At 40.4% G+C, this 26,432-nt stretch overlaps 1 protein-coding gene across 2 annotated transcripts in view; it reads right to left on the bottom strand.

The window, feature by feature from the left end:
• LOC105462723 overlaps positions 1 to 26,432 on the bottom strand; it is a 206,827-nt gene that overhangs the window by 118,051 nt on the left and 62,344 nt on the right. For both annotated transcript variants that reach the window (XM_011709547.1, XM_011709548.1), the window contains exons 3-8: positions 17,073 to 18,623; positions 16,472 to 16,646; positions 15,677 to 15,916; positions 14,845 to 15,084; positions 14,394 to 14,587; positions 10,107 to 10,152 (exon numbers count right to left, since the gene is read on the bottom strand). In XM_011709547.1, coding sequence (XP_011707849.1) covers positions 10,107 to 10,152; positions 14,394 to 14,587; positions 14,845 to 15,084; positions 15,677 to 15,916; positions 16,472 to 16,646; positions 17,073 to 18,623 — 2,446 coding nt within the window. The remainder of the gene's footprint in view (positions 1 to 10,106; positions 10,153 to 14,393; positions 14,588 to 14,844; positions 15,085 to 15,676; positions 15,917 to 16,471; positions 16,647 to 17,072; positions 18,624 to 26,432) is intronic.

The following is a 26,432-nucleotide window of genomic DNA, read 5'->3' as shown; positions in this document are numbered from 1 at the left end:
TTTCCGATTAAATAAATTGGCTTTAGTTAAATCGTCAATTTGTAGCCATTGCTAAAAAAATTCTTCCCAATCGCTGTCAATATTTGATTTATTTCTCCATTTAATTGTTTTCGTTTCATGAGATGGATTTATCTCGTCAATTCCGAATACTGGGAAATATTCTTGTCCGTTCTCTCCGCGAAAAGTACTTTTATTCGTGACAACCGCTCGTTTAGAGAAATAAGAAGATATAAACTTTGTACGGTTAATGCGAAACGATTCTGAGAACTTACGTCGACCGAACGATTAAATGATCCGGTACATTTCTCGATCTCGAAGAAATCCCATCGCATGTCCAGCGGATGAGTCTACATTTTGTTGAGAAAGATAGAGCCCAGCTGAGCTCGATAGCTGTCGGCCGACGATTGATCTCTGCCATTTAATTAAATTCTCTTCTACCAATGTAATCTTCACGCTATTCTTGAGGAACATTGAAGTTTTGCGCGCGAAGATGTTTACACTTCAAGAAAGCATGCTCGGCGGTGCATCGAAACGGTATAAGTTTATCGAGTCTTCAGCTGAAAATATGTCGTATTTTGCTTCAAATAATTCCGTATTTTCTTTTCGGATCTGAATAATATTCATATCGCAAATTGAAGAAGCGATTATAGGAGAAAAGTTTAAAAGTTTTTAAATTAATATAAACTTTTTTGAATTAGCAACATTGATCAATCACCTTAAATAATTGCGTTCGTATATTTAACCTCTTAATATAATATTCAAAAATAAAATGTGAAAAGTATAACTATTTTATCATATCATAATTAAAATATCAAATATTTTTTTTCGCACAATATATGTTAAGAGAGATCGAATGAGGAAATTGTCATAAAAGAACATGCAGCAGACATTTATTATGAAAGGCTTACAAACGAAGCAGTTGGATAATGTAGTAAAATATTGAAAGTTAAAGCTTAAAATATCTTTTTCCCCTCGACGTGAATCGATAAGGGAAAATGAATATGGACGAGTATTGCCAGACATTGACTTCCGACGTGTATTGATCTTATGTCGACAGAACATGTAGAAGCTCTATATCAAAATTCCAAAATATGTATAATAAACAAAAGTGTGATAAAAAAGGATAAAAAAGTTACACTAATAGATTTCAATAAGAGTTGAAAAATCATATAAATCGAAAATTATTTAGAAAAGAAAACATAACTAAAACCAATCGCGAATATAATCATTAAATTTCAAATTAAATTTCAATCTCAAATAAATGTAAGAAAGATGCACAATTTTAGTCGAAAATTTTAGTGAAGATGAAAGAGCTTGCTTCCAATGTAATCATTATTGTTTATTAGCCATATTCTCGATTTAATTTAAGTTCCTGTTCGCTAGACGTGCAATTAAAACGAGATCTTGCCGTCCTGAGAGACATGCGGAAGTATTCGCTCGAAGCTAAGAATCGGTCGTTTCGACGGATAAAAAAAAAACAAGTAATGTCGCGCGCGATAAAAGTTTTTTTTCCCCGATCGTCTAATGATCGATAACTTTCAGTCGGCACTATAAAGTCAAAGAAAGCGAGGCGCTGAGTCTTTGTTGAGGCAAAACATAACCATTGTCATAAACGAGAACGCTGTTTCCGGAAATTTTCGTAATCGTCTCATGACCGTCAACACCGTAAATTCTAATTTTCGAAATTCCAAGTTGGCGACAATTGGGACACTCGCTTCCTAACCGGAGAGAAATCTGCGACACGCGGCAACTGACGCGCGACAACTGTCACCGTCCATTATATTTAACATGCACACATCTTTAATCTTAATTCGACGTACAGAAGCGAATTTCTATGGAAACCGGTGAAACTTAAGCTTCGAGCAAGATAAAATTGTTCAAGAGTACTTAGAAATTTTTCAAACTTCGCTTTTTCTTCTTCCTGTTTGGTAACATTCTTTTCAGAACCTCTAAAAGTCATTAATTCCAGACTTTCCATTAATCCCAGGTAAAAGATTATTATCCGCGCCTGCTGCTTGCTAAAGCATCACACTCTGCTAGTGATTTTTTTTGCGAGTCTTATTCAAGTTTCCAATTCTATCGCGCTATCTCCTTTTCGCCCGTAAATTATCTAACATTATCTCCCTTATTCTTTGCCGCAATCTTCCGTTTGCGAACTTTTGATTTTTTTTTTCATCATCAAACCTTTGCACGAGCCGGGGGAAATAGACTGAGTTATCTCCGCGTAAAATCGAAATCGCGAGAATTTCGCTAACGAGCTTTCCCGCGCGCGTTGCTGCGCAGCTCGATTGTAGCCGCGCGATCGATATGTTTCTCCAAAGTCATCGTGTGGCACAGGCAAATTAATCAGCACCCCGTAAGGCCGGCATCTTCCGCGTCCGTGAAAAAAACGGTCTAACAGGTCCCGGTTGCAGAGAAAGCCGCGCAAAACCGTGAATAGGTGAAAATGCAGCTATACGCGCGCGAGCATATGCGCGCACAAAGGCGCTTCTCTTCAAGGTTACTCAGCACCTCTCAGGCGTGCGATGGAGAGATTTATTGCGCAAGCCACGGTGGTGTGTACATTGTCGGAGGAAAGCGGTAATCACGATGCTTAACGAGCGATTTGTGGCACTTTACAGTGACGACACCTCGCCGGTCGCCGCGCCGGTAACAGGTTGCGACGGCCTCTCCGCGCGCGAACCATCTTCCGATCTCGTCGGCCGGGCGGTCTCGTCCGCGTCGGATTTGGCGAGAGATGCGTCGGCCGCGCGTCTGAGAACTGTCCGTCATCTGGTGCACTCGAGATCGCTACGCATCTTGTACTGAATCATTTGATTACGTCAACGTGTTGTTACGCGAATTATTTACAGTTACGTCGCTGGATCACCGAACGTACTAGGCTTTAGACTAACATTTAGTCAAAGATGTTTTATTTTGTAGAATTCTCAAGAGGGAGAATTTTCCGAGAGAGTAAAGATATTGAATAAACGCAGTACATAAATTCCTGGGAAACATTTTAACACTTCCAATCGTCTGTTCACTTTTGGAATTTTCGCGTTATTCAAGATAGCTTTATCGCGCGATATTGGAATACCGTGATCCTTATTCGCAATTTATAAGCATCTCGATGAGCGTATATTTATAAATAAATGGAAAATTTATAGCATGACCTTTCGCAGTTCGCAGCATCATCTAGCCAGAGTAGCGAGAACTGCGATTATTAAATCGCAAAAAAACTATCATACAAAGCAAAATATCAAAATTATTATATTATAACGTAAGAAAATATTATTTTCTTACGTTATTTAAAACGTTATTTCTTACGAATTTAAAAATAATTAAAATAACATATAAATAGAAATTATTGATAATGGATAATTAATAAATTAAATTTCGTTGTGTTCGCATTAATTTATTTTAAAAAAATTATGCTTTTAAATTTTCTTTACCTCGGTATTTTCTTCATTTTTTTTTATTTCTTGAAAAGATTTTATGAAAAATAATGCATGCGCACTGAATGTAACAATTGTAATTTTCTTTCAAACGCCATTTATTAATACTATAGAATCCATAATTAGCCAAATCAGATCTGAATAAAATAAAAAAAGTTACGATACGATATTTCGCATTCATGTGAGTTTAGACTTTAGCCGTTCCGACCAGTCGTCACAAACTCGCGATCGCGGCTGCTGCAAGATTTGCACGCGCCGAGTCACTTATCCCGCCGATCGCTAAATAAACCGCCATTAGATAAGCCCGCGGTCTTTTCTCTCGACGGTTTGTCAACGAGGGTCAACAATGGCCAGCGACATGCATGGGAGGGAAACCGACGCCTTTCTCCCGTCGTTGTTCGAGCGAGCCGAGCTCGCGCCTAATGGCGAGATTAAATACTTCCTAGGCGAACAATAAGGAAGCTATCTCCTCGTACGATCGGGCATCGATCTTAATTCGGTATTGTTACGAAACATCACTTAACCATTGACCAACGTGAAACGGGCCTGTCGTCTCGAATAAGCTTCAATCCACCAAAGATCAATGAGGTAGAATAGATCGAAAGCTTTTACGCATGGGACGTTTATATTTGTTTGCCACGTTAGAATCGATGAAAGTTGACTTAGACAGGTGCCATCTAATGACTAATCAAGACAGACATTATGGTCGCAGACATTATTAACGTGCGTTTACCGATCCCTTTGTATGGCGTAGCCATAATAGTAAAATCGATAGATCGGAAAATTTATCGTGATACCAACGTGAGTTACATAAAGGGAAAGTAAATTTTTTGCTTAAATATTTATCTATGTAGATAAAAGGGATTCTATTTAATGACACGGCAAAAAACAAAAAATAAATGCTTTAACGTTTAAATCGGAAGAAGTAAAACTTTTTTTTTCTCTTTTGCCGTGTCATCCAATGTAGTCTCTTCCATTTGCGCGGATATTTAAGCTCGCGCAAAAAATTTGTCACGCGTTAATACATTTAAATGAAAACCGACATAGCCGATTGCGTTCTCGTCACGGTATCGCAGTCACGCCTCGTTTCGCAAAATTGTGCAAATTTTCGTCGAAACGCGCGAGACGGAAAGCGACGGTGCTTGTCGCCGCGAATAATTGCGACAAAATGGCGAACGCGCGCGCAAATGGAGCGTGACCGTCGTATATACGAGCAACGACAGCGGCGAATTTCGCGGATTCCGCCTGTCAATAATATTGCTTGCACGCTCCGATAGACATTTCACGGCGAGGACCGCCGCGGGCCTCGCGTATTTTTAGCGCCGGAACTTTCATCGGGTGAAAATAGCGTACGAAACGCATAAGTTACGACGGCTACGTACTGTCCCGTGAGCCCACTGACTTTTCGGAGCGTTCAGTGGAGAAACCCGAGGGAGATCTGCTGAGCCGAATATCACGTTTCTGTAATTAAACGGCGTGGAAGTGCTACCAGATGCGCAAGTCTTGACGGGAATGTAGATGATAGGGAAAACTGATCGCAACCTGAATACCAGGGAGGAGCATTCTGGCTGTTCTCAACAGCCGTTCGTCAAATATTCGATAAACATAGTTAGAATTCAATAATGCAAACTTATCGATAACCAATCTCTATTTTAGAAAATTCTTTGAGCTTCTCAAGTTTTGAAGAACAAAATTTCTGATAGTTTTATATTTTTTTCAAGCTGGAATTTAATAGCGCAAATTTACGTTTTTTTAAATAATAAAGTATATTTAAAATTAATGAATAAAAATTTTATTCTCTAATCAAATTAAATTATTTCAGAACTTTATTTCAACAGGAATTTATTTTTCAATTATATTTTCATTTTCATAGTTTGCTTCATCAAGAATATTATAATTTGTTACTTCTAATGATACTAATCCAAAATTGAAAAAAATTTAATAATTTATCAAAACTTTGTTAATTTTTTGGCTTTGAAAGATATGCCCTATGACATAGTTTTTGTGATTTTTTTCAAAGGGCTCGGGAATTAAATTTATCTTTGATAAATTACAAAACCATACTACGTGACTCCTAACAAAAACAGTTATTATAAAAACAATAATTGATCAGGCTTTGATCATTCGCTGTAAAAAGATGGATTTAAAACAACGAAAACTTGACGCTGATAATTATAAATGTTTTTAAACATCTCTACGGTTTACTAATGTGTTACGTCAACCTGCTGATGGATGACGGATACCAAACGCCGCACGAAAGCGCGGCCGCGCGGCGTGCGAGTTTGACGGGCCGGCGCGCGTCCGAAAATTATAAAACACTTTTCCAAGAAGCAACAGCTGCTGCAAAATATCGTTCTGTTCTCTTAATCTCTCTCTCACTATTTTTCTCTCTGTAATAGGCCGATTCTATATTAAGAGTCTAAAGGTTTCTGATAATGAAGTATGGACATATAGAGAGATCAAAGAAAATTTTCATCTCACAAGATAATATTAGCGTATTAACACTTCGCGTGCAATTATTTTTTCACACACTTTATCCGTCATATTAATTTCAAGAAACTCATTAAAAAAAAAAGAATGTACATACATTCCGACAAAATTAATCAATCTAGGATTGGCTTAGTTCTGCTGCATGTTCCGAAAAGACGAAATAATCCTCAAAGTTCTCCTACAATCGCTCAGATCAATCGATCAAAGGGACCTCCTGGAGATCCGCGGTCGGCCACACGCAATTGTTCGTATGTACCTCGGGCTCCGGATGGTCGATTAATTCGAAGCGTGCGCGCGATGACACGCGCCTCGAAGCGAGCCGTGTGACGGCGCGAGAGATGCGCGCGCGAGTCGCGTGGAAGGCCGCCTCGTAAACTGCGACCCAACGCCGCGGTGGCCGTGATAGCGACGACTGGCGACGACTTCCACCGGGGAACGGAACGAAAGCCACCGGCGACGACGACGGCGGCGGCAGCGGCGGCGGCGCCGCGGCGCAAGCGTCCCGCACGGCCCGCTCTTTTCCGCGCTTTTCTCCGCGATCCGATCGAATCACCTGGCGTTGCAACATGATTTGCGCGCTATGCGCGATACACTGCCGACATACACACAGCCAATCTGATTAATTCACAAACCGCACAAACCGGGATCAATTGTCGAAAATTACGCGCGCTCTCTCGGTGCGCGTTTTACTCGTCCTGCAGAGAAGACTCCGTTCCGGAGTTCGCAATAATATATCGGGCTGCGTTCGTAACCGATATTTATTTTTTCATGATTCGCTCTCCATGGGTGTTCCGCGTATCAAATGCGTGCGGATGTAACACAATGTTATATGAAATTCATTTGAAAAAAGAAATGTTCGGAACTCGGAAAGCGTTATAACAATTCGCATGCGATATCGAGGAAAGTTCATTAAATCGCATTTTTGTGTGTCTCGACAAGTTTATTTTTATCACGTTTCGAATATCGATCCACTCTCGGCGGCATTCGAAGGTTATAGGCTGCTGCTCCAGTTTGCTCGGCAAGGATTAATCCGATATTGCTGTAATGAGCTTTTCGAATTGTCGTTTGTTTCCATTCTTCCTATTCACGTATATCGCGTATCGCGCTGGTAACTTTCTATAGACAACGTGAAGCGAACTGAAGGCTATTATGATAATATTAGAATAAAATAATCCAGCAGATATTAATTAATCTTTCTGTTTCAAAACTCAATGATATAACATACCGATAGTGTGATTTTCAGTATAAACTAAATGTCTAACTGTAAAAATATTTTTGTGTTTTTATTATTTGTGAGAAAATTAGAGCATTTTATTATAACGTATTCAAACTGACGTCACTTTAATGTACTTAAATTCTTGCGCAAACAGCAATTCATAAATACGTATATATGTAATATATAAAACTGCACATTTAATTTTCTCATATTATATAAAATTCTTTTTCATGCCATAAGTTTTATAATAAATGAGAAAATATAAGTATTTTATGGAAATATCAGGAAATGTAATTTCCCTATCTAAATGCGAGAGACAGGATTTTTGCATTAACGGGAAACTCGATCGTTAACCCCAATCACGAATCGCCGCGGTGTCATCGGCTATAAATTTCCAACAAGATGAAGAAGAAATAATTTATTGCTTCTAATTATTTTATGCCAATCATTTTCTGTCGTGTAAATTAAGCATGGTCCTTTCCGGTTTGTTCGTCACACTGCCTTGTGAAAAAATAGCGAGAACGCTGCACGAGCGGATATTAAAATTCGAATCGTCGATAGAGAAGCAATAAACGTATCTCTTTTCATCGCCATCTGCTCGTAGAATTGTGCTATTTATTTTTACACTTCCAGCGCCGAATCTACGTGGCATTAATGCGATTCATATTCGCGCGAGAGTTGCTTCTGAATTATTAATTTTAGCACAGCGCAGCCGCCGGGCTTCCTTAAGGATATCATTGTTCTCGACGCGAATAAATCATTCTTGCTTTAAACTACAGCGATTATTAAAATAATGGAGCGTGTAAGTTGCATTAAAAGGCTAAGGATTAAGAAGAGGAGTTGTCACATTACAAAATTACAAAGCCCTCATGATTGAAAAGTTGATTAAGAAAAGCTAATATATCCGTACAAACATTTTTTCTTTTCTTTTTCTAAATAAATTATAATTAAAAAAATTCAGATGCTTTGGCTGTTTTAATAAAATTATTATTAAATATCCGAATTATGTATGTATAATCATCCAATTAAAAAAAATCGATAGCACCTCACCGGTCATCGGGGAAAGTGTGGTCATATGAACTTTTATTTTTACACCAGATAATAAATAGATTCCCCTTGCGACGCCATACAGGTAATTTTCTAGTTCAAGGCGGCAAAGGTATTGCTGATTTTCCACTCTGTAGCGAGCCATCACGGAGTCGCTTCTTTTCATCCGGTATATTTCTATCGTAAGATTTATTCGATTAGCGCGTTTGTCGATTAGATTGCCCCGGGCGAGAAGGAAAGCATCGCCGCGCCGGCGCATCCATAGATGCATACTATCCGTGGGCGTGCCTATACCGGAAGTCATAATCACGTCGCACCACGAGATCACGCCGCGAGAAAGCAATTAGTTCACGTCGATAATTAATTAAACTTTCGCGATCGAATCCGCGACACAATACAACAGCGTTGCGCTTCAGATAAGAAGCGATGGAGGAACTCTCATGTGGAGCGCGACAGAAGATGAGGTCGAATCTCTCGACATCTATCATTATTTTTATATTGCTACGAAGAAGTTAATTAAACTTCCTTCTTACTTTTTTTTTACATCAAACGTATATATATGTATATATATATCTCCTATCTTGCAGTTACAATTTCTATTTATATAACCACTCAATTAATATAATAAAGTACAAGATCTAATAAAAAAACTTTTAATTACTTCGATATATTTAGTTTAACAAGATGGATCAATTAAAACACTGCAACATCTCGTTTATCTGCGGATAGAGCGTCAAGATACAACTTCAAAATGTCTGCACCGATATAGCATAACAGGATAAATCTCGGAGTGGCTCGAACATTACGCGAAAATTACACGGGTCACGACACCTCCGGGTGTCTTCAATTAATTGCGAGCTACGTAATAGCATGCGCGTGATATTACACGCGCGTTAAGTCCAACTGGAGAGTTATACTACGCGCGTCCCGTAATGAACCTTCAGACACCGCCATCACTGTATCACCGCGATCGGAGGGCGAAAATTCCGCCGTTTCCGGCGCGCCGCCGCAAATTGCATTCGATCGCGTTGCACTCCCGTGAGGGAAATTAATTACGCACTAAACTCGTTATCGGGAATGCCCCGCGCTCGCGAAGATCGGTATCGATTGCGAGCGTTCAGATTCGCACGATCAAAGATGTCAATATTCATTATGAAGCCCGGCCGTGTCGGGCTCGTTTGCGTCCCACGCGAGGAGCGCAAATTAATGGCAGATTGGCGTCGTAAGCTGACAACCACCGTTCAAATGTAATCAGACGCGGGCCGGAGAGACGCCGGGCCCGCCACGTGTGATTTATGTATATGTGGTATCCGAATAACCGCGACGTCAGGACGTAGCTGTTCCGTTCGTTTTGGATGTGTGGCGCGGAGTTTCTTTCATAAATACATAAACTCCGTAAAGCGTATATAAATCAAATGTTTAATTTCTCCCAACTCGGAAGTTTGTCGACTATCCCGTTTAGAATTCAGTTATTTTATGTAACCTTTGCATTTATATAACTTAATAATCTTTCAACATTTCGAAAAGTCAACTTTGCTCTCACTTCGTGCGCGATTATCTTCATCATTTAAACGCCAAATATAAATATCGTGGTGCATCGCGCCTCGCAGCTCCATAGCTCAGTTTAATATGCGAGAAATTATATTATACGACTTGGAGGCTCTACTCTCTCGCTTCGCGCGGGAGAGTAACAAGATCCTTTTACCGAGTTTACCGAGCGCGCAATTGCGCGTGTAATCGAGTGAACGTGGATTGTCGGAATCGTCTTGAAATCGAAATCGTCGTTTTTCCGGAAAGGTCAACCGGTGAAAAGCCCGTCCATGTTTATTACGATACCAGGGGTATACTGTTGAACGATTACGAGCTCACCGGCTCGTGCGAACGAGTGAAATAATTACTCCGTTCAACGGAGAACGTACCTGATAGTTGTCGTTCCGATTGCGAGCGCGGCTGCTGCTGCAAGCTCTGAAAGCAAACATTGAGAACGTATCATTAGTTTGAGAAACGGCGGCGCTCTCGTGTCTGCGAAGGTCGCATGGTAGAGGGTCGAAAGAGCGCTTTTAGCACGAACGACGCGTTTACTGCAATCAGATGCACCGCGGCGACGGCATCTAAAACCACGCTGCGGTAAAAGCATCGCTCAAAATGAATTAGTTCTCCCGCTTAACGATCAGTTAGTGGATTAGTAAAGCCCCTTTCACCTCGACAAGCGCTCGGTGAACAAACTGCTACTATGCATGGCCATTTGAAACGTTATACATTTCAAATGTCTAAATGAATTACGATGCACAGATTAGAGCGTTTAATTGTTAATTTAGTCGCGTGACTTAATCATGCGATCTTTTTGTATTGCAATAATGAGAAGAAAAATTGATTTCATTTCGTCGAATTTTGCGCAGAGCTACCTAATTGCTTGATAATAGTCGGTGACACAAAAGACGATTCTTCATTGTCGGAGGGATTCTAACTGCATCTTATTTCCATGACAACGAGAGATAACTAATAATCGACTCGACATTGAATCGTGACCCACTTGCAGTATTGAGCCGGTCGGCCTCGAAAACAACGGACGAACAACCGTGACCTTATCTACACCGTGATTCACTAAGCGAATGTGCCATCGATCGATATCTTTCTCGATATTCACGAAAAAAATTAGAAGCACGTAATTAATCGTGAAATATACATGCAATGCTCCACATTTTCGTCCCGAAGAACTGCACCGTAAAACTGTTTTCCTCCGGAAATCACTAATAAAAGTATAAAATTAAAACATCAAAGAAGTTATGTAATATTCAAAAAATTGATTGAGTTATAGTAATAATTTATAATGATGAACGATGTAACAATTCTGAAGACGTTTAATTCTTGTTTTAATTATTTTTCTTCGAAATTTTATAGTTAAAATTGTCTCTAAAATATGATTCATAATATAATGTAAACAAAGCACAAAATCACAGAAAATAGGCAGTGTCACGAAATGAGCAGTGAGTCTTTGAAAAAGGGATCTCGCCGTTATGCGAGCATAAAAGTCATGAATGTCTCCACGTATCGATGCCATATTTAAAACTCGTAGACCAGCCGTCAAATATTTTTCAAGCGAAACCGAATAGGCGTGGCCTATCTTTTTTACGACTAGCTAGGCTTCAAAGCGAATCCCACGAAGTTCTCAAACAAAAATTATATCGCTTCTCGGGATATCGTATACTCTGTCGGATCACTTCGTTCATCGGTTACAAACGAGACACGGAACAATGTGCGCGCAGAGAAATACGCGCAATACTTTTGCAAAAAATTTCTCCAGAATTTCTCAAACGAGTGTATCTTTTTTAAACCTGCTGCATTCCAAGAAGCATATTTTACTAAAAGAAAACGCGCAAAAGGCAGCTGAGTCACTGCAGTCTTGGCAGTTTCAAAAATAAATATTTCCGATCTCTATTTTATCCTGCAATGTTTCTGCGTACACTATCGCAATAAAACGAGCACGATATTTTCCAAGGATCTGTCAAGAGAGAGAGAGAGAGAGCAAATTTAAATTAGTCTTCAGTGTCCGTAGGAATAAAATATCAGACATTGGTAACATTTTATAGATTTAAGGTAAAGTGTGTCAGTTTTTGTGACTGCAAGATTAAATGCGCAGCGTATCAAAACGCGCATTTCAGATATTAAAAAATAAATCGTTACGTATATTCAGCGCTGCTGCCCTGCCAGATGGATTTCTAACGTTTACGAAATCAAATTAATGGTCGATTAAAATTTTTACTACATGTCACGCGCGAAGTTTCTCGCGTGACATTCGATTTGTCACGGGCGTTGATTTGAAAAAGAGCAATTGTGTATATTGCTTGCAATTTCCGAGATAAAAAGAGAGAGAGAGAGAGAGAGAGAGATAGAGAGAGAGAGAGAGAGAGAAAGACAGCCGAGCGTTTAAAACAGCTGACCTGACGAAAGACCCGAGTTTTCCATCGTGGCCTTCGTGCACGCGTACGTGATAGACCACACGGTGTGGCTATATTCGAGGTCCGAGGGATACCAACCGATTAATACGCCACCACGGCTGGCTGCCCCATTAGCTTTGATCGCTCAACACAGGCAATCCCGGTACCGGGTGTTCACGCGCGACTTCCGCGCGCGCTCTCGTGCAATGGGTGTTTACCGAGGCAACATGCTCACTCGAGCGCGAATGCTCCCCGTGTACTGACACTTCATTGATAATTTGCATATACGCCGGCCGCCGTCCTACGAAAACTGCGGAGATAAACTGCGGGCAGCAGCGGCGCACATTCGGGCACGCCAAAGGTCAAAGTTGCGGACGGTTGCTCGCACACGGAATGCGAAATGTAGCGGGACCCGGGCCAATCAAAAGCACCGTCGTCGACTGGTTGCACCGAAAATATGTAAAGTAAATAAAGAATCGACTCCCTCGCGCGCGGCTCCAAGTGCATCCATGCGGAGCGCCACCGCTTCCACCGTCAAAGACCTGACCTTGCACGATTTTTGTGCACGAAACGAACGGCGGAGGATTCTCTACGTTTCGCTGGATGTTTCGCGTGCACGTATAGCGACACGCTTGAGACGATACTAAAGAAGAATGTTGGAGAGCGCCCGGTCGAGAAAACAATAAACGTGACCCATTTAGCTGCTCGACCGTTTAAGCGTGGCTCTTAAATTTAATTGTGAACAACGGTTAATTGCCGCGCTCTTTCAACAGGGCAAACAGCGCTGAAACTAATTCTCCCGATGTTACTATTGACGCAAAGTATATAGTCACTGAAACTTCATAAAAGATGTGTAGATGTGATCCTCGTATAAAAATATCATGAACGGTGTTAATTAAAATTTTGTGTGGCAATAACCGGCAATATCGTGTATTATTGAAAAGTAGACAATAAAACTATTTTGTTAAGAATATACAATGATATACTATTAAGTCGTTAATAGTCAACTAATGACAGTATACGGCATATTCGTGTATATTAATTCAAATAATTTCCTTTTTAGTCGGAAAATTTAAATATATCGGATAAACAATTAAGCTCGCGAGATTAACAGACTTTCTAAAAACAGTAATTAAGCAATACATTCAAGTAATCCTCGTTTATACGTTCATGTAACTCGTGCGATCATCCACTAATTCGCGTTTCGATCTCCTACACTAGAACTTGTCAATAATCCCTCTCTTCGTAATTATCTATACAAATCGCGAAGATTAATTATTTCTTAGAGCAATTAATCATAAACGATCGATGGTGCATACGTCTAAAGGTGCATCCGTGGCAGATTGGATCGACCAGTTCCCACGGTGGAGCGATCCTTGTTGGTTCGCAAGAAATTCCCATCTCTCGTGAAACAGGTGGGTACTCCCGTTGGAGAAGAATACTCGCGGCTCATCGCCGCAACGAAATGTTATTATTACGACACTCATCGTGGCCCACACGAACCGCAGGCGAGGGACACAAGAGACGCGGTAGGCTGGCTAACGTGTCGAACGACGTGCGCGAACCACGTGGGCAGAGACTAATAGCTGTCCGTGAACAGCGGATCGTCGAACGTATAACCGCGAGGACGGGGGGGGAGGAGGTGCAGCGTACGTATATATCTGCGATATACTACGTCGGGTAATCTCGATACCGATAGCGCCGTACATGCTTCGCTGCCGCGCGATTAATGCCCGCCGTCGCCGTCTAGGACGATACCCGATGTAAGCGCCCGGCCTCTCTTGCTCAACGAGTCACGCTCGAGTTGGCTATCGATATTAAGGGACGATTCAAACCGGCGGATTTGACGTCAACCGACGTTCGCTTACGTAAGTTCGCGCGCGCGCGCGCGTTCATTCTTAATTAAGTAATAACAAGCTCGGGAAGTAAATACATTATTAAGTTGAAACTTTGCCAAGCTTCTTTCTCAGATAACTAGAGAATTTCTATGGCTAACTTTTCTTAATACTTCACCGTATAAGAGTTCTCGGATTATCGGATGTACATAAGAAAAAGAAAAAAATCGAATAGTACAAATTTGATAAGATACAAAGGTACAAAGTTGATAAGATAGGTACAAGAATTTCTCGATACTGACGTGGAGAACTGTTTTTTTATCCGCTATATATTATTTCGACGTTCTCTTCTTTAATAGAGAAGCGAACGTGATATTCCAACCAACTTTCCAACTTACACTATTTACTCAGAATTAAACAAAGAGGAACTTACCGGCACCTTCCCGTTGACGTTCTTCGCGTCATTGTTCTCCAACAACGGCGCGCTGCTGCTCTTCCCGCCCATTTCCACAGTCAGAGGTTCCGGCTTCAGCTGGAGACTCGCCGCGGACGGAGAGGACGGCGCTCGGGGCGGCGTCTCGAGCAGCTCGCCCGAGCTTAAGGAACTGCTCGCAGTGGTGGACAAGCCTGTCGCAGAAGAATAGTCGAGCGAGCTAGATTAGAATTTACAACGTGCAGAAATAAACTAACGCGGAATATATCGCCCAACTAGTAAAATCACTCGAAACTGGTCTCATAAAGCGAGTTCTCCAAATAAATGATTCGTATTTATTACGCTTATATTATACGCGCAATATTGCGCCGCGTGTAATAAGAAGACGTAAAAATGACAGCTTGACATTACGTGTAGGAGGTACACACGGAGATATGCCGGCATGACTCACATAGCGGTAAATTCGTAGGCCTGGACGTCCTGATCCTCGGCAACGAGTCATCGAGACCGCTACTGCTGTCCACCGCGTCCTGCGAGTACTGATCGTCGATCTGTTTCGTTTGCGTGTGCACGCTCTCGCGTTTGACCCACACGTCCTGCGAGTTCTTGTCGTTTCGCGAATTCAGTTTCGATGGCCGTCGCCGAATTCGCTCCCATGTCTCTTGGCGATGACATTTATTCGGTGTGGACGCTACGTGAGAGATAATAGATTCGATCAAGACTTTAACAAAAATATCGGTCTTCATGTAATTTAACAATTTAAGTTAAAGTTATAATTGACAATAGTTAAAGCGGCAAGTGTGTTATCCTTTTAGACATAACGCGAACTTTTGTGAATCTAGCGTCATCACTAAAAAAAAGTGACGGATAGAGCATATTTTTGCAGTATCTTAGAGCAAAAAAGTAGCAAAAAATTTTGATATATTTATTTGTTTCTATACAGTATTTTGTGCTTTTCGAGAGTGGGAATGCTATCGTAACATGAAATCAGCATCCCTTTTTTTATATTAGTTTCCTGCGAATGCGTAAGAGCAATAAATTCGCGATTAAAGCAATAAATTAATAATAAATTAACACTTAATTATGGCATATAGTCGAACTTTTTTTTAGTGATGGAGGTGCCAGGTATATAGGCGATAAAATATAAATGACTTGATTGCTAAAAGAAAAAATGCTATCCCATTTAATTTCCAAAAATAAAGAAATATATATAAATGTGGTAATCTATAATTTTTAGAATTATTAGATACTCATGGAAAGGCAATGAGATGATTTTAGCTTACGTTTAGTTAAGCGGCGGTCCGTGCTTCTAGGTGGACTCGCCGTTCCAATCCCGCTTTCAAGCGGAGATGCTCTGTCGGTGGTATCCGGCGACAAACTTCCGGAAGAAATCTCGTCCATGCTCTGTAGGAGGTCCTGGGACGACGATGAGGATCTATTGTCGTCATCCACAGTGTCTTGGGGAGAAACTGGATCTAATGTGCTCTCATCTTGCAATGACTGCGAATCTAATTGGGACTCGGCTGCGATAAAAAAAAATACGTGATTTAACAAACTATAAATTAAATATACAATAGTAATGCTACATCAATGATATAAAATATCATTGAATTATATAGATATTTATATATTACATTTTTATATATGACAATGTTTTACAGTTACTTTACGCGGAGAGATAATAGAATTACGCAAATATTATTTTCTAAAAAAAATTATTTTAAATACAGTTATAAATTAATAACGTGTTAATAGAATAAAAATAAGCATTTATTTATTTTATACAAATTTTTTATCACACAAAAATTTTCTCTCGCGTCAGAAAAGATCGAAAATAAATTAGTATAATATGCTATTCTGTACTATCTAAAGGACTTCAAACAGATGTAAACTTAACGGATTCGAAAGGTCAGATAGTTAATTTAAACATAAATCATTGATTGATAAACGGAATTCTTGTAATAGTACCTGAATTACGGAGAATCTCAAAACGGAAATAAACTTCCCGGGTGTTAACTAATCTCATGAATATATATTAAGCAAAATTTATGTAAGCGACGTAGGATGATGAAAATTACCTTGAGGAGAGTCGCAATCGCTGACCCAGGTGAAGCTAGAGCTCCTTGAAATCGCCGGCGAAGTTTGGGTCGCCATGTCGGAGCAGGTGAGAGTATCCACCGGCGGACTATTTGGGCAACAGGAACCCGAGCCATTTCGTATTCTCGACAATAGGGACTGCAGGGAATTAGGCAGCTAAAATAAATAATATCAAATGACAAAATAAATTAAAGTCAAATCTCGCCTTTTTCTAATGCTTCTATTAATTATTATTGTTGTAAATACAAAAATTAAATATTTCATATTGTAATAAATGCTATTTCCAAATAATTTTTTTTAAATAGTTGCAAATTCAAAAATACCAGAATGGAGAATATTAAGCTATAATTATTATTTAAATATTTAAGGATTTAATTATTTAAAATTTTAGATATTTGACTAATTGAATATTTACGTGTTAATCATTATTTAAATTTTCTGATTATAATTCCCTGAATTTATAAACTCGTCGAGATAGACGCTGTACATATTACAATGCAAATAAGCTAATGCATAATTAATTCTCAATAATTTCACGTTGATAAAATATAATTAGTGAGAGAAATCAATATAGAGACTTACGGATCCCGTTCTCGCGTTTTGCTCCTCCATGATCCTTTTCACATCAGCGTGCTCCAGTTTGCCGAGGGTTCCGTTCACGATCCCGCAATTCCCATTGACGTCATTGTTCTCGGACAAGTCGCAATTCACCGCGACATCGTTGCCCCACGTTCGCGTCAACGTGAACTTCTTCAAGTCCACCGGGCTGACTTGCCTGATATCTCTGTCCGACTCCGACAGTCTTTTCGCGGTGACATCGGAACGTAAAGTTAGCGGCGATATCGCCCTCTTTTTTCGAGTCAACGTTTCTTTCGAATTCACCTTGACGTTCTTCGCCTCGTGGAGCCTGTCGTTTCTCCGGCGCAGCATATCCTGATCCGGCAGCGAAGACACGCTGACCAGGATAACGTCGTCGGAGCTCTCGTGGAACACCGGCGTGTGATGCCGTTTTTTCAACAATTTCGAGAACGGCGGCTTCTTCTCCTCCGTGGGTGTCACAGGCGCCGATTTCGGGACGTGATTGTCCAACGATCTGGACCTGCCCGTAACCCCGTTCGGAAACACGTCGTCGTAATCGGGATCCATGGTCTCTTGATCGTCCGCGCCTCCGCGTCGGAGTCTCTGCAGTCGCATTGCCTTTCTACGTTTTTGACTCGTTAGGTTGATGGGAAGGCTCGTCTTTCTCTCGGATCGCTGTCGCGGCGGTAATCTCGCGTTCGCCTCTTCGACAGCGTCGTCCTCGGCGTTTCTGAACGATCGGGCTTGGAGCGCGTCCACGTTGGTATCTTCATTGGTCTTCGAACTTAATCCTACGGGTGTCTTTGGTGCATGGCAAGGATTCGATTGTGCGTCTTTCGTGGCGCACTCGCGCTCCAATTTCGACGGTAGACTAGAGGTAATCCGATCGATCTGGCTTCTGATCGAGCTTATCGGCAGGCAATTGCTGGGCTCGTCGTAGTCGGAGCTCAGTGTCTCCGTGGTGTGAAATCGACCACGATTGCGACCGTAAATGTCCTGCAGGTTCTCCGGCAGGCTGCCGCTCTTCCTCCTCCCCCCCTCGGGGATCACGCGATCGTGAGGCTCGTCGTAATCGGAGTTCAGCAGGCAGCGACGATCGTCGTCGACAAACAGTTTTCCGTTCCTGCGATCCCGAAGACTCTTCTCATCTCTAAGAGAGCCACGTTCACCGTTAAACTCTCGATCGGAGCACTCGCTGTCGGATATTCCGAATTCGTTCAGCAGCTCTCTGTATTGTATCACCCTGACGTCGTCGTTGCTGCGCGCGACGTTTCTCCTCGTTTTCTCTTTGGTAAGCTCGCTGATCTCGTTGGCGATTATGCTGTTGAACTCCGCGAGGATGCTGTTCGACCACTCGCCGATAGCCTCGTCGCCTCTCGTCAACGAGTTTTGTCTCCTTGCGAAACCGTGCGATTTCGCAGCAGGCGGATATTTCGGGACGAACGAGTCATTCGCGCAGCTCGACACCTTCTCAGGCTGAGTTGGATGTTTCGCCTCTTCTACGACGCGAAGTGGAGTTGTTGGAGCTGACTCGATTATCTCGCCGATTTCATCCTGCAGACAATCAGAAATTCAAAACGTTTAAAACATTACACTGTCGGAGAATAGCCTTTTCACTAAGAAGTACTTTCTTTCTGCTAAGCGTAATATAGCTCTCGTGAATGGAATATAATACCATATGTGCTACGTAATTTAACGAGTCAGCTTCAAGGAAGGAGGTTTCATTGGACGTCGTCGATCGTTTAAACGCAGAGGCTGTCCCCTCGATCGATGAGGCTAAAGAGAAACTTGCAAAATCCTACCGGCTAGGATAGATAGGTTACTACCTTTGCGCGGATATCTCGCGCGTACAGTTAGCCAGCGGAACGCATTTATAAAGTGGCGCATAATGAAGCGGTTACGCGAGAGGCTGACAAGAACCAACGCGGTCCTCGATGCTCGTCATGCGAAATAAAACGAAGGAATCGGCCAGCTGCCGCGACTTAAGACGAGCCGATTTCAAGATGCATTCTCTCTCCCTCTCTCTCTTTCTCTTCCTGGGTTTTCTTGTCCTATTTATCTATCAATCGCGTCTCCCCTTCTTTCTTTAAGGCACTCTCCCACGTAGTCATTGTTAAGCACGTGTGCACCCTAAGCAGGGCTATAGTGAAACGCGATTAATAGCAGCAATTAAAGTATGTAAGATTTATTCTATGTTAAACAGAGAAAGAGAGAAAGAGGAATAAATATAAAAATAGAGCAGGTAAAATTTGATTAAAGACGTTAATAAAATGGCGCAATAAAATTGTTGCATTCATATTTGAAGCTTAAAATAGACTAGAATTTGCGTTCAAAATATTCACTGAAATTAAAGTATTTTACGTATCGTAATTAATTAATGAGACAATGCAAGAGATTTATAGAGTGAAAAATTGCAGTTTATGTAACATAAACGTATTACTTCAGTTCTAAAATGATAATACATTGAAATTCGCAAATTTTCTTAATCCTGCCTGGCCCACCTCCACTGCACAAACGGGCTAAATTGAATTTGCATAAGTCTCTTGATGCAGCTCGTTCACGACCCACGCGATCTCGAAACTACGCACGAGACAGTCGCGATCGGGTGCTTCGGTCTCGTCGATCAACGTATCAAATTATATCGAATGGAAAGAACAAGCTTGATTAAATCGAGGAGGCTAATTGTAAGACGATTTGCAATCCAATCGAAAATTCCGATACTCCACTCTCGGATCAAAGAATAAGGTAAAGAAAAAAATAAAATAAAAGAGATTGAAATTGCAGAAGAAAGAATCTTTAATCAAAGTCTTTGTACGAATTAGAAAACAATTATTGAGGCTTCACGCGCAGAGTGCGTGAGAGAAGGAACGTGGGAGTTTTAAAGCCGCAACAAAGCGAAACGCAATAATGCATTACGCGTACCTATACGAGTGAACAAAATTTATAGGCTGCCGTGCGTATTCGGTATGCAAATCGTCGGACGCGAATAGTTGGCCTAACCAGCGGACTTAGCGAAACTCATCAACACGGAGCGGCGCAACGGCGCGGCGGCGCGTAAGACGAAGAGAGCCGCTAAGATAAGACGGAGGAGGAGGAGCTCTCGAGGGTATCCAGCCGGTACGATTGCATCCAGCTGGGCGATCAATCATCGTGCACGAGCTTCCTATTGTTCCTACGCGGGTGTTACATTGTGCGCCGCGGGCTAATGGCGTAGGATACCGGGATATAATTGTCTCGGACGTGTCAACCCGTTTACTATCGGCGACTAATCTCGCGGCTTTGATACACCTTGATCTATCTTCCAGTATATCCCAACAGGTTAATCCTGACGTCGGTGGATACGCTCATAATGCAATTGCGAACTCGTCGCGGGAATAATCCGGCCGTGACCGTTAACAACAAGTATACTCGAAAGCCCGAGACCTTTGTGTTGCGTTGTATCAATTTGCCACTTGGGAATGATTCATACGCATATTGTACATTAGTGTACCTAAAGCGAGGAAAAAAATTGTTGTAGATTCTAAACTTTTAACGAAATCAGTTGGAGTTACTTGAAGTAGCTCCAGGACAATTAAGCTCCAGGACATAATTAGAATATACCGTAAAATTAATTCAGAGAATATATATTAAATAGATATTAATATACCCGCATATATTAATATCAATTTAACAGTATATTATACTGCAGTATATTAAAGAATATAATGAATATTACGAATTTTAATTCGAGTGCCAATTTTTACTTTCTGTCTTTTTATTCATCGCAAATTTTTTCTCGGTTTTACAACACTGCAAAAGAGAGGAGGCAATACTTAGAATTTTTCATTTCATATATATTATTGTATCGTTAGAATGTTTATAATATATTATATCGTTTTTCGTTATTATATCACAAGTTATTTCGAGAACCACTTTAACAAAGCGACAAGTTTCGACCGTGCAACCGATTGTTCGCGCAAATCTTAATCGTTATAATTGTTGATGGATCGAGTGCAACGTTTCCGTCGAAGGACGCGGAAGCGCGCTTGTGAATCGTCTTGATTGGGATCGCGTTTAATCTCCGCTCTCTCGCTACGCCTACAATGGCGGCACGGCCATCGCCGCGATCGCCATGTGCCATTCTAATATTCTCCATCCATAACGCCCCGGCCGGTACATTTATCAAGCCGATATTTATGTGAAAGCACGCACGTCGCGCTTTTAGCGGCGCACTTTCTTCCTACTTGAGATAGCTCTCGTAGCGCAATGATTAGACGAGCGCGTCTGGAAAATTTTCTCTCGCCTTCGCGTGGGCTGACCGCTGATGATAACGACAATCAACGAGATTGACGTTGCTGGTAGACAATAAATTAACACTCGCCGGCCGCCGATTCGCCGTAATATTGATAGCGAAAATCGTTCAGCGAAAACGTTATATTTACGACGTGAACGCAGATGTTAAATAATGAAATAATGAATTATTTACTTAATAAATATAACGTAAAGATAAATTTAACGTGTAATTTACAGGTCGTTTGATTATTTGATAGATAAAAATATAATTTTTACGTTAAAATAAAATATGTAATAATAATAATAATTAATATTATCCTTTTATATAAAGATAGAATGTCGTTACAGATAAACAATAAAAAGAGAAAAAAATTGGAAGACTATCTAGATAATTATAATTATTTACAATAATTACAGAATCAAATCGATCATTTGCCTGTCAAACTGTTAATTTGTACCTAAAGGAATTAATTAGTAAATGACGCGGAAGTGACCTTTCAAATACGCAGTTTCACCGTGCGATGCATGTCGCACCTATAACATCTTCCTGAAAGCGAGAAAAGTCATCAACCCGTTCAGGTAACAAAAAATTTCGATAAAATATCGACGTCGTTCATTAAGCGAAGAAGCTTGTCGTGCGTCAAAGACGTCGATGCATCTGCCAAGTGGGTATGGCCAGCATGTGCGTGCCGACAGTTCCCGGCAGAACTGAAATTAATATTTAAACTGTAAAGTGATAAATCTTGACATTTTTACTGAAGTTCATAAACAAGTTTGACATTTATATTTATCACGTTGTTCGTTCTAGGCTTATATTTTTTATTTTTTCTTCTGTCTTCTTCGAAATATAAAATCACTATTATATATGTACCATTGTTTCAATTGTTAATTTTTCAGGATAATGAAAGCATAATGTCGCATCACAACAAAAGAAAGCTTCTAGAATTAATTAATGTTTGAGACGATAGTTCATAAATTTTAATATCATACGAGAAATTTAATTACTAATTTTCTTAAATCTCAGCTAAATTAAAAACTAAAAAATTTCAAATTATTCTTACAAGTTTAAAATACTTTCGTAATGGTAACAGAATGTATAAGAGCCCTATATTTTAAATATCCAATCTCAATAAATTCAAATTAAATTAGTTTCTTCATGTGTGTATAAGAGACGTGTTGCACGAGAAAATTCTACAAAATTGCAAATATGCATTCACATGTAAAATGCATTAATTAATGCAGATTGTATGACAGAGCGCATCGCCTTGGCGTGCAATAGTTTCGTCCATCGTGCGGGCTTAATTGACTCGAAACTTAATTAAGCCTCGACCGGGGAAGCTCGAGAGTTACCTAGTGAGCATAAAGGACGATCAGATCAAATTGAAGCAACGTTTTAATCGTCTTGTAAACTGCATCTCATGGCTGAGTGCATTTCGCTTCGGGAAATAAATCGCATGAATCTTAGCGTATCAACCGATTTTCCGTCACGCCCGCGCGTGCCACTTAATCCACTCGCAGTCGCCAAGCTGGTTAATTAATTGCGATGATTGCTAATTAATGTCGCCACATAAATCAAGCGAAATTCTGCGGCAAACATTTGCCGAAATCGAACTTATCCAATTACGTAATGATCAGCGCAATTTATAATACTCTTAATACGCTGTTTGATTCAGGAACCTATATTTTTTATTCTCGTCTTTTTTACCTAACTCGATACGCTCATAAAAATATGTTAATTAATTGACTTCTAAATCGCATTTGCGTTAAACGATACGCTAATACGAGGAATTAATTATGGTATTAAACGCATAAAGTTTAATATTTGCAGTACGTCGAATGAAATGTGACCTATCGATCGGATAGAAATTACTATTTACGCGTGATCAACCCGTTCTGCCGATCCTATCTGATCTTCCCACATATTTGTCAGATATAAGCTGATAGAATTCTACTGGTTGGCTCTTCATTAATTTTCCGCGATGATCATAATATTTTATGTCGTCATATTATTGGCTATGAATTTCTCACTTCGTTTTGCCTCGATTACCTATCACATCTCTTTCTCTCTCTCTCTCTCTTTTTCTTTCCATATCGATATATAATAATATTAATCTAACAGCTAATAGACCACCGAGAATTTCTCCGATTATTCTTTGAAACATAAATTTTTATAGAGGATTTTGTTAATATTAAAAAAATATTACAATCAATATTAATATAAAATATCTACGTGCATCTGTTACATCATATTAATATACATATATGGTTTGGTTTACCATTTTTCTTCATTTTCAGCATTTCGGGTATACTCTGTGATGAACCACGTGTTTGAATGTTTCGTGCAATCAAACGTAAACGAACGACATCGCGCGAGGTTACACGATTGGAATCTAACCGATTTTTATTGGCGCTTAGAACACGCGTATCGTGATGCCAAGGATCTCAGGTGTTTTACACATACGCGACCACGTGGTGGACGAGGTCTTATTTGTCTGCGCGAAGGATCGCCTTGCAGATTTCTCGGCGATCACGAAATGACGAATTCCCGATAGCAACAGATTCCAGCACTTATCATGTCGGCGCGATATAACAACTGTAATTTTATCCATTTATGTAGTTATATAGGACGTTCCTAGAACTACCGGATGCTTTTTCCAATCATAGATGCCAAAGAGAAGACCGAGAGAATAATGGCAATTTAACAGCTAAGCATTAATAGTTACATGAAAATCTTAAATAACGAACTTTCACAATATTTTTGCTATGGAAAACCTTTAAGTTCGCTGTAGAATCTGGAATGGAAAAACACGGCGTTTCATAGAAGTTATAAAATTAATTGCAAGTAGTTTAGTAATAATGAAAGATACATGCGCATGCATCTCGTAAAGCCAGCCTGACTGTTTCAGAACTGAAGAAGTTAAAAGAGTTAAAAGGCCATCGCGCGAATAGTGTGCGTTTAATGTCAAGTTTAACTATCCGTTTTTCTCCACAGACTTCTCAGGTCTAGTAATTAGAAAATCACTTTGGAATCATTATACGCATCTGTCTATACTGTCGAACGTATCTTCGGGCATGCATCGATTAAGGTCAACCCCTGATCGCGCCAGTTGGTATTAAAATCACGGAGTAACGGTCTAATTGCAAAAAATTTCAACGCCATAATTCATTCAATAATTATTCGCGGGGCATTTCGCGAGCACCTTCGAGTACTAAGAAGCCTACTGATCGAGAAATTAATTACGAACGTGCAGTCCCTTTGCTAATAGCGTTAAGCTCAAAAAGCGGCGCGTCGCCCTCGGAACGCAGTGTGTAACGACAAGACGTCTCATAACTCTCGTTCGTGTATATATATATATATATATATATACATCATACATGGTGAGTTTTGGTGCGTGCAAGCACACGCCATAAATGTAAAACTAGATTTACGTTAATGCATATATATATATATCTCGTTATTTATTTCACGCTTACGTGAGATCCCGCGCGAGATCTGGTCTGTTACTTTCCACTTTATATCAGTACGCTTCTCTCCGCTTCGCGATACGTAACCGGCTTTTTATCGCGAACCTTCCAGTGTATGTAATTGCATTATAAATCCGTCTTCTGTTAGATTGACGCATAAGTAATGCCCGTTTTCTAAACACGTTTCAAATACGCTGGGCAAATACGTTTCATAATACACTCAAACACGGTTTTGTGCAACAGTAAATCTGCCAGGAAACTTGGCGGCAAATGAGCATAAAACTTAATCTAATTTGTGGCAAGCGATATTAAAAGTGGATTGTAAGATAATATCTCAATAACGCATAATTAAAATATTTCCAGCGGTATAAATTACATGCGATTTGATAACAAGAATATATACTTACACGTGCAATTAAATACGACAATATGCGCATATAAAGAATGCTTTATTTTTATTTATTAGGATTTCGTAGTTATACTCGTTAAATATGTTAATAAGCAACTACGTTAATTAACTAATTAATAATGAATAGTCTACTTAATTATTTATTTAATCAAACTGCGATCTCGTAAATAATTATACTCATTATGCGTTATCTCATTTTCTCATTTTCAGTGCAGCTACGCCGATTCATCTCGCCGAAGACGGAAGTTTCTCATAACGCGTCGGCTGAATTCAGTCATAAAGAAAGCAATCGACAAGACACCCAGGTGCTTTGTGCAAGCAGTAAAAGCACCGTAATCGAAATACAAATCGGAATTCCCCCGCGTGCTTTCTACGAGACGGTGCGGCAAGTGTCAAGTGCGTGCGGTTTTACTACAGTCGACCTTAGCAGTAAAGTATCGCTATTTCTTGTTATGAGTACTAGCGGAAATTTATTGACGCTTTTTTCATCCCGCGGGCTCGTCCGATTGAAAGCGTGCTTGTAAACAAATAAAAATTTAAAAAAAAAAGAGGAAAAACAGCGAAGAGGCAAGTCGACGCACAGGTCAGAGAGATCGCGATTTCATCAACTTGCTATTCGAGAAAACTCGCTCCGAGGCTTTTCTGGCCAATCCCGCGGATCCCGGTTGTATTTATACCTCGTTCAGCAAACGCTTGATTATTATTATGCAAAGTGTGCAATAATTATTGCATCTCAGTCCGATGATGGATGCATGCCCGTTATTTTGCACGTCAGGAACGATTGATTGTCCTCGCGTCCCGAAATATTGATATATCTTATGTATATAATGTATATATTTTAAATACGACGACTCTCTGTTTGACGTTACTGCGTACTCGATCGCGCCTATCTCGATTAAAACGGGACATTAATGAACAGCCAGAGATGTAACGTTGATCGTCGATATAGTGACGGGAATCGAGACACATCGCGGGATGCACTCAGCGCGCGCGCGCGATGCAGCACACCCCTCCCCCCTCCAAACACTTTCTCGTCATCGAGAATCAAGAACGATGGATCGTGCGGCGTGTCGGCCCGGTCATTACACGGGTAGTGAAGGGTCGATCGCAGGAGGCTCTTTCAGCTTTCTATCGGCCATCGACGGAAATTACACGTTGTATTCCCTTGTGTTACGAGGCACGCCGGGTATAATCGCGTTACGCTTCTGCTCCGCCAT

Source organism: Wasmannia auropunctata, unplaced genomic scaffold (genome assembly GCF_000956235.1).
Source record: "Wasmannia auropunctata unplaced genomic scaffold, wasmannia.A_1.0 LD336095.1, whole genome shotgun sequence".
Lineage (NCBI taxonomy): Eukaryota > Metazoa > Arthropoda > Insecta > Hymenoptera > Formicidae > Wasmannia > Wasmannia auropunctata.
The sequence above is the reverse complement of the archived record's forward strand: the minus strand, read 5'-3'. Positions and strand labels throughout refer to the sequence as shown.